Source organism: Bidens hawaiensis, unplaced genomic scaffold (genome assembly GCF_021521415.1).
Source record: "Bidens hawaiensis isolate Kalapana, Puna unplaced genomic scaffold, B.hawaiensis_p1.1 tig00031140_1, whole genome shotgun sequence".
Lineage (NCBI taxonomy): Eukaryota > Viridiplantae > Streptophyta > Magnoliopsida > Asterales > Asteraceae > Bidens > Bidens hawaiensis.
The window spans coordinates 61715-71322 of NW_027495229.1; the positions used below are offsets into that span (position 1 = coordinate 61715).

Below are 9608 nucleotides of genomic sequence, written 5' to 3' on the forward strand. Positions count from 1 at the left end.
GTTGCATGTTATAAATTTGTTTAACTATTTATTATTATTATTATTATTATTATTATTATTGAGAGTTTGGTCTTCATTTTGTCAATGAAAATCGCTCTATCGTGCTTAAAAATATAAATAATCATATGAATTATAAAAAGTGATTTGACAACAATGACCAAAGCCTTTTGTCCTAATCCTTGTCTACGGTGTGTTTTTCTTGGGCGGTGGCTCCATATCAACGACTTTCAAGTTTCAAGCTAAATCAAAGACTATATTACTTTAAAAAGTCTTTTAGCATCGTTTTATTTAGTACTAAACGATAAAAAAAAGATTATTAATAGTAAAAAATATGAGCTTGAAGCCTTGAACTAAATTTTTCTTTCTTCTTTTTTTTTTGGCCTTTTTTTTTGTTTATTAATTCACAAAAATCATTGAACCTCAGATACACTTGAAATATCTTGATTGACTTGAGCTATTAAATCGTCTTTTGTCTATATGAATTTAGGTTGATGTCTTCATCGACACGTTATGTGAACCTCCACTTTGAAAAGCGTTGACAACGCGCAAAGATAGCTATTAAGCACTTCATTTTTTTTTATTTTTTTAGCTAAAGTTTAGCTTTGACTCGTTTTGAGTCACATGCCTAATGTTTAGCGTAGACTCGTTAGAAATTTTGCAAGTTCGAGTTCTATTTGTTTGTTATTACATTATTTTTTTGTTGATATAGTTATTATTTGCATATTTAAATATATTATTTAGTAATTAAATCGTATTTAAATATATTATTTAGTAACTATATATCTCCATACACAATAGAGTATAGTCTTGCTTAGTTTCTCAAACTTGGACAATTAAGTTCAAGCAGTTAGGCAAGGTAGGCCCCAAATAATAACCGAGTAAGAGAGTAAATGAGTCCAATAGTGATGGTCTACTACTTATTTTGTTTAATCATAGTAGTTTTTTTTCTTTTTACCCGTATATGTTTGGTAATTAGTCTAATAGCAATATCTATTTTTAAAAACTCGTATCAATTTGAGAACGAACTTGGAAGTTCGAGCGTTAAATCGGCAATCCCAATCAACGAACAAGGCATGAGGCGGCGAGGGCGCAATTTGTAAATCGATCAAACAATAAGGAGTGATGACTCATGATGGTTTTGATTTGGGACAATTTTAATCAAGAACGAGATATTATATATAGTATCAATTATGAATAATTAATCAATAACTTTGCTTTGAAGAATGATAAGAGTCTCCTAGATTCCTTTTACTTTTTTTTTTGAACTGTGAATATTTATAAACCAACTAACACCAACAAAGAACAACACAAACACACCCTTCACCACTCGGAGAGTAGTGTCACAATCAAGAGCAAACTACTTGAAATCAAATTTACACCATTTTAACCAATCTACCGTCCTATACTTGTTATTGTTATCATAATTACCATTAATCTTTGGGAAAAAAATAATTTATGTATATATATAAGGACTCATATTTTAGGACTCGTTTAGGACACCTAAAATCTCGGAAAAAGCCTGAACTTAAACATGATTTGTAATTCAGGTTTAAACGCTAACTTAAACCCGTTTAATTCCTAGTCTAATTAAACCTTTAACGAAACAATTTCAAGTAGCTTTTACTACCCACAACATCACCCGTCATAAATTTCATTTTCTATAGGACCATTAAACCACTAATAAAGTTTCATTGAAACATGATGAGGTTTTGATATTAGAGCATCACAGCCTGTTTCATAGTTATATATTATTTTTTGTCGGGCGGTCAGATTTAAACACCGACGCATACACCAGGACTAACTGGTTGTTGGCGTTGTGTCCGAGTGTGATTCACAAATGTTTGACTAAAAGCTGGAAGCGTTACGCGCACGAGGCACGTATTGTACTACGACAAAACTTATTAAAGTATTCACCCCCACTTCCATTATTTTAAGTCACATTATAATAACGTGCAAAATGTTGTCAAAATGCATAAAAACAATTCATTTTTATGAGCATGGGATTCCTTTTATACTATACTTTAAGATAAAGATTAAAGTACGATCAGGTCCTTAATTTATTAGTTTTTGAAATAAATCTTCATATTGAAGACGACAGATCATCATCATTATCATCATCGTACTCAGCATATCCCACCAATAGCAAAGCTATGGTAGGGTCTGAGGAGGGTAAGATGTAGACAACCTTACCTCAACCCCATAGGGATAGAGAGGCGGCTTCCAGTGAGACCCCCGGCTCGATAGTAGTTTTGCATCAAGCCTTGGACATAAGACACAATCATCGGGACACCGGCTGATTGGTGCATGTACCGTTGTCTTTCGGCTATCAACGCCACCACATGATGCCTGATTAACCTTCCGTGTCAGATGAAATCATAAAAAAGAAATCATAAAAAAGAAGACTAAATTTGAAAACGTTTTAAACATCACTTTAAACAAAACTAATTAAAAATTTGCAAATATAAAAATGTTAAGGGTGGTGGAGATGGTATCCATTCTGATCTCTTGTAAGATTTTACTCGGTATCAGAATCGACGGGATGCTGCTCCTGTCCCGCTACTCTCCATTTCTTATTTCTTTCACAGTGCACCTTGGCAATTTGGGGAGATCTTTCCAATTTCAACCATACTCCCAATCTTTCGTTCTTGTTTCATACCGTCCACTCTTAAAGATTGCATTATTTTATTGTTAGTAACAAATTTCTTAACCAGTTAAAAGATTGAGATATATAAGTGGGTTTGTTAATAAATCACTTTTGGTTAAACTAAAAAAGAGTCAATAAAAATGTTACTAATAACTAATTAGTCTCGTATATACTTTATTTAGTTACGTCTTTAAATAGATATTTAAATATTGGTCAGGCTAAACGTATCCTCTTTTCTATTCGTCATATCCTCTCTCCTAGATTTTTAATTCTTTTAACAATTTTATTTGACATATTACTCAACTCTAACATTTTTTTTATTTTACAGTATAAAATTTGTGCAGTTTGTTAAGTAAATACACTATTTATTTTTTTATTTGTTAACAAACATTAAGAAATTTGTTTTAAAAAATGCAAACTATCTTCAAAAACTATTAGGAAAAAAAACACTCCTCTAAACAATGAAAAACAATTATAGAAAAAAAATATTTTTTTAAATTATATAAATGTTTATTTTAACTAAAAAATGTTTTATGCTATTTAAAAAACAAAAAATTGTTTTAGAATATAAAAAAAAATTGTAAAAAATATTCTTAAAAAGTTGTGTTTGAAGACAATAATAGTAAAAGATAACAAAATAACAAAAAAGAAATAAAAAAAGATCTGAATTGTATAAATATGAAACTTGAGGGAGGGAGTATGTTTAGTAATAATAGGATGGAGGAAGTTACGTTTATCAGCACCCTTATATATTCATAATGATGAACGTTTTTAAGGTTGAGTGCGTTTTTTAGTTTATGAAAAAGTTTAAATAAATTTAATAAACAATAATAAGAGTTAGATTATTACTATATAATCGCATTCTCTTTTGTCTAAACCTCACATGCATATCTCTAGTCTAGCTTATAGTTAATTATTTATGGTGCTATAACTTAAAAGTAGTAAAAAACGGATATATAGAAGATATCATAATTAAGAGTGTTGAGTGTCTAAATTTAATTTTAGTTGGTTTTCAGACTTTTAAAGTGCAAAATTGGATGTCGGCACATGAGAACAGTTGATAAATAAATAGTGAAAGGATTGGTCAACGCAGAGCAGGAGAAGACATGTAATAAATCAGATATATTCGAGTTATATTAAATGGGTAAATCATTTATATCAACTATTGATGATTACTCGATATAACTTGATGAAATTCTATAGTTTCAGATTAAAAATTTTCTTTTAAGGGTGCACGGAGTGATGCGGAAAAACTATTAGGAACACTAGTCTAGAGGTCCTTGTTTATCGAGAAAAAATTAACGCGATTGGGTTGTGTAAGTCGGTCATCTCAAGCAAGGCTGATTCAACGAACGTGGAGGTCTAAATCGAAATAAGATTATGTGATATTTTCATGACAATTAACTAAAAAAAATATATACAGTAGAAACTTTATAAAATAATACACTTGGGACCACCAAAATTTATTAATTAAAAGAGTTATTAATTAATCGATAAATTAATAATTATTAATTTATATATTAATTAATATTTTATTAATTTATAGTATAATACTTAGTTTACAAACACCTTTCAAGCTTCCACTTAATTATTGTATACAATGCATGTATATCAAAAGAACGGCCCAATTTGAAATAAACCTTCAATCTCCCACCTTATTATGCTTCTTGTGTTTAATGTATCACTTTATGGATCAAAGAGTTGGGTTATCGCAATGCAATGGATGTCGAAGATGTTCCGACTCACCCATAAGAAAATGTAGTTGCACAGTTGTTGACTGATGAAGAAATTATTGAAAGCGTTATTGGAATTAATAAAGATGATATCGATGAAGAAGATGATGAAAGTTCTACAATAGAGCCCCCTTTGCGAAACGAAGCTATTAAAGCGGCAATCACATTGAACAATTTTTTGTTGAGCTACAAGAAAACAACACCAGAAGTTCTTACCATGCTAAGGAAAATTAGAGACGAGATTCAAGGAAAAATTTATTTCAACAAAAAATAAAAGACAATTGAGTCATTTTTCAAAAAACCTTCATAAATAATTCATGTAATATGCTATATATAAGGAATTATTAATTTATATTTTATATAGGGTCTAAAGAAATTATCAAAAATGTATTATCTTATAATTTTAGCGAATTATTAATTTAGCACCCTATCCCCGAGTCGGGACCGACAAAAAATATTATCTTAAAGAGTTTATTAAGTAATCGAGTATTAATTTATCGAGTTTCTACTGTAATGTATATTTATTACAAGTTTTGAACTTATGACTTAAAATTTAGTAACAACTAACAACCAAGCCTACCACTAAACAATACATTACCTTAAATTTACTTTACCCATTATTTATAATATATCTATATATAATGTTTTTTTTAGACTTGAAGACCTTAAATATTGGCAATAAAAATCCTAAATTGTTTTCGCTGGTCCACATACCAACGAACCCTGGCTTCAAGAAAGTAGACATTTGAAAATGGTAATAATACTATTGGAAAAAGCCGTTAAGCTAATTAAAAAACACACATTTTATAAAATTCTTTTACCTTTATACATCTTTTTTATTCACACATATATTCATTCTTTCTCTATATCAACTAAATATACCCCTAGTAAAATGTTGTTTATTAATAAATTAGTTTGAAAGTAAGTAGATATATAAAGTAAAGGTTAGGGATAAACATACCCTTTTAGTTCTTTTAATGTTGTGTTCTTGAAACATTAAATAAAAAACTATTAAGTTTTTATTTTTATTTTTTATAATTTATATATATATAATTTTATTACTTTATTATCTTCTTAAAAGCTTGATTATCTATCTTTCAAAAAAAAAAAAAAGCTTGATTATCTCATGTATTAAAATGACTGTTTTTAATAGGTAAGTTACACCTTTTACTTTGCTCTTGCAAAGTATGGAACAACATCACATTTAAAACGGCATACGTCATGCTAGTAAACCAATATATCTTGATTATGTGTTATAAAGCAATTTGTTAAACTTATTATTATTATTATTATTATTATGTATGAGTGTAAATACTAATAATAATATCAATATTGGTACTAATATTGATAATATTAAAAATATGAATAATACTATTAATAATAACAACAGATAAAGAAATAGAATTTTATTATATATATATTTTTTGATATAGTGAAAAATGCTATAGGAACTAATATGTAAATAATACAATTAAATAAAAGGCAAATTGAATTTTAATATTCTCAACTTAATGCAGTTGGCTGATAATAGTTTAACTTGGAAAATAGTTGTCATCGGTCTCAACTTTCACATCATATGTTTTCATTGGACGTCCGTTAAAAAAAACTTAACGACGTTAATTTTTTTCCAAATTTCAAACTGCTATTTTAGGGATTTTGATCGGAATGAGGATATAAGTCGATTGATGTAAAACTTACCTCAAAACGTTAGTCCAAACGACTAAAGGATGTTTAAATTCCAGTGTTTAAACTTTTAATTAACAAAAATCAAGCTTCTTGAAACACCGTTTTGAGGTAAGTTGTACATCAATCGACTTGTATCTTCATTCCGAACCGAAGCCCTAAAATATCAGTTTGAAATTTGGAAAAAATTTAACGCTGTCAAGTTTTTTTTAACGGAGGTTCAATGAAAACTAACGGTGTGAAAGTTGGGATCCGTGAAAACCACTTTCTAAGTTGGAATTATTATCTGTCAACTGCATTGATTTAAGATTATTAAAATCCAATTTTCCTAAACAAAAACAGTAATTAATTTGAAAAGTAAGGGAAAATAGTATGAAGGATAGGCTTATTTTAAAATAACCCAAATATTTAAGATTCTAAATATAATAAATAAAGAGGAAAAAGAGGAAATGGAGAGTTGTTGAAATTGCAAGTAACGTTGGCAAAGGTGGGCTTGACTTTGACTAATGGCAGAGACTTCTTAACTGCTGAGCCGACACGACTTTTAGTTTTCTACTACTTATCACACTTTTTTTTTTCTTTTTCCTTTTTATTTTTCTCGTCTTTCACTTTTTGATCTAACTAATTTTAACCAACTTTTTTAAAATGAAGTTAAAATTTTCCAACTTAAGCTTTATTTTCCTACTAATGCCTAGTTAACAAACCAGATATTTGTTTACATAATAATTTCATCGTTAATCATGATTTATTGATAGCATTTAAATTTTACGAAAAGTTACTGTTACATGAATTTTATCTACACACATTTTGTTATATATATCGTAACCTGAATTTCAACTGAATTTTAGTTAATTATTTCTCGTCAAATACCTGTGTATTAATTTGTAATAATGCTATTTAATTAATACATGTGGTAAATGCAGTATCTGTTTTTTTCTACGAGATTGATTTGTTTGACTAGTTTTCAGATACAGTAAGAAACAAAAGATTTAAAGGTATAACCTGGACCGTATTATAATCAAATTAATTAAATGCTAGAAGACAAATATCAAAAGGTTTGTTATAAAATAAAAAAGTATATATATTTAAGAATAATAATACAAATGAGAGGCTATTTGGAAGACTTAATAATTAAAATATACCCTATCTTCATCTTGACCATAATAATATCCGTAGCAAGTCACCTTCCTCTTTACTTCCTTCTTGCACCTCCCATCTTGTCTATATATTCTATCTACTCTTTCCTTTTCTTCAGTTCTGCAGTTCACCTCTTCATCTTTCTATCCTTCTACTACAAGATCACTAATCTACTGCAAATTAAAACAAGAATCTTTCAATGGAATACACAAGCTTGGTTGATACCTCTTTGGATCTTAATACAAATCCTAAACACTTCCTCTCTCTAGTTCCTGTAAGTTCGTCCTTAAAGTTTACATAGGATCAGGATCATGAGAGAACTGTATATATTGGATATACAGTATAGGTATAGGATATACTGTATATATTGGATGCAGTAACTAGTTCTCTCATGATCCCTCCGCTATAAATATATATCATGTATCTATAACATATGTGAATGTATTTAGCTTACAAGGTTTCTTGATTTTGAGTCACAGAAACAAGAAGCTCAGAGCAACTTCATTGAGCTTGGATTGAAGATGCCATCTGTCAAGGATGAGGTATAGACCATTTTAGCTTATGGGTTCTTTTCTCTCTAGATGTATCTTGCTTTCTAACTTTGTGGGGACTATTGTATGTTATCAGGCAGCTAGTGCTTTGGTGGAAGAATTGAATAGGGTGAGTGCTGAAAACAAGAAGCTGACAGAGATGTTGACAGTGGTGTGTGAGAACTATAATGCTTTGCATAAACATTTGACTGAGATTAAGAATCATAATCCGACACCATCCGATAGCACCAACAACTCGAAGAGACGGAAGCCGGAAGACAACATTAATAATCATAATACTATTAACAATGAGAGAGGAGCTTCTGAAAGCAGTTCAAGTGATGAGGATTCTTGCAAGAAACCTAGACAAGAACAACACATCAAGGCCATGATTTCTAGAGTTTGTGTTCGTACCGAAGCGTCCGATACCGGCCTTGTAAGTCCTCTTGATTCCATCTACACATTTTACAAGTTTTGTAAAGATAAAGAGTCCATACAATAGAAATATTCAGTTTTTTGGATAGTATTGATTACATCATGAAGATGCTGACATGCTTGACGATTATATCAAAGATAGATACAAGAAACTTATGCTTACAAAATACAAGTTAAAGATCATAGTTTATTTTATCCACAAAACATGTTATCAGAAATGACACGTGACCACGAAGTTAATAACCTGCTAACTAACGGAATCACATAGTTCGCGAATGGCCTTTAAGATATTATCCATAAGATTAACATGAAACCTCTTTTAGAGAAGTGATTAATGATTACCACTACACCATCCTTGAAAGTTGAAACTAGGTTATAGCTTTAGTTAAATCTTGTGTCTACATATAGATCTCTAAATGTGTATGTTATATTGTATGTCAACAGTTGGTGAAAGATGGATACCAATGGAGGAAATATGGGCAAAAGGTCACAAGAGACAACCCTTCTCCTAGAGCTTATTTCAAATGCTCTCATGCTCCAAGCTGCCCAGTCAAAAAGAAGGTAAGAGAAGTCACCTAATAGTGTATGATTGTTTGCTTTAACCATGTGATCACATATACGTATCATACAATTAAAGATGTAATTTGTTTTAATGTTCAATCTTGTTTAATTTAGGTTCAAAGAAGTGTTGAGGATCAATCAATCTTGGTGGCAACTTATGAAGGAGAACACAACCATCCAAACCAATCGAAACAAGAGCACGCGAGTTCCGGCTTATCTCGAACGGTTGCAACCGCGACACTCGGTTCTGTCCCATGCTCAGCTTCAATCGGTTCATCAGGACCCACCATCACCCTTGACCTAACCACCCCACCAAAACCACAGCCTAACCCATGTGACGAAGCCAAGGTTGGTGGTAACCGAAGAGTTGACACGCCAGAGTTTCAACAGTTTTTGGTAGACCAAATGGCATCTTCATTGACAAAAGATCCCAGCTTCAAAGCAGCATTTGCTGCAGCAATATCGGGTAGAATGGTTCAACAAAATCAGCCACAAAAGTGGTAGCTAGCTAGCTAGAAGCTGTACGTTGATGAGATCATGCATGATGTATATATCTACATGGTTAAAGAATACAAAGAAAGTGTTGGTGGTGGGAAGCTTCGAGGTGATCTGAGAGTTGTACACAAGTTGTGGTGGTTGGTTAATTTGGTTCCAATTTTAACGGGATTTGGCTTAAAGTCTTAAACCATGAAAACCCTTGGGACGTTAATATTATTATTATTATTATTATTATGTCTTTCACGTGGAAAAGTTATCCACTATGACCCTTTTCGTGGTCCAATCTGTCAATAGGTTCAAAGTGGTCCTTGAATTCATAATGAACAATTTATTGTGCAACACTTTCACATGCTTTATTGTTCAAAATAAACAATAGATTTTTCATTT

General features: G+C 30.6%; 1 protein-coding gene across 1 annotated transcript; it reads left to right on the forward strand.

The window, feature by feature from the left end:
* The first annotated feature begins 7373 nt into the window (after window positions 1–7373).
* On the forward strand, window positions 7374–9608 carry LOC143581671 (putative WRKY transcription factor 40). The gene is made up of 5 exons (XM_077064406.1): window positions 7374–7471; window positions 7677–7739; window positions 7825–8163; window positions 8607–8723; window positions 8838–9608. Exons 1-5 carry the CDS (start codon window positions 7397–7399, stop codon window positions 9225–9227), a joined length of 984 nt encoding a protein of 327 aa, XP_076920521.1. The 5' UTR covers window positions 7374–7396; the 3' UTR covers window positions 9228–9608.

Excerpts from the sequence above, each read along its gene's own strand:
- LOC143581671 (XM_077064406.1), top strand. The coding sequence starts at position 7,397 with ATGGAATACACAAGCTTGGTTGATACCTCTTTGGATCTTAATACAAAT. Across the intron at positions 8,164-8,606 it reads AAGCGTCCGATACCGGCCTT|TTGGTGAAAGATGGATACCA; the intron begins GTAAGTCCTCTT and ends GTATGTCAACAG. Across the intron at positions 8,724-8,837 it reads GCTGCCCAGTCAAAAAGAAG|GTTCAAAGAAGTGTTGAGGA; the intron begins GTAAGAGAAGTC and ends TGTTTAATTTAG.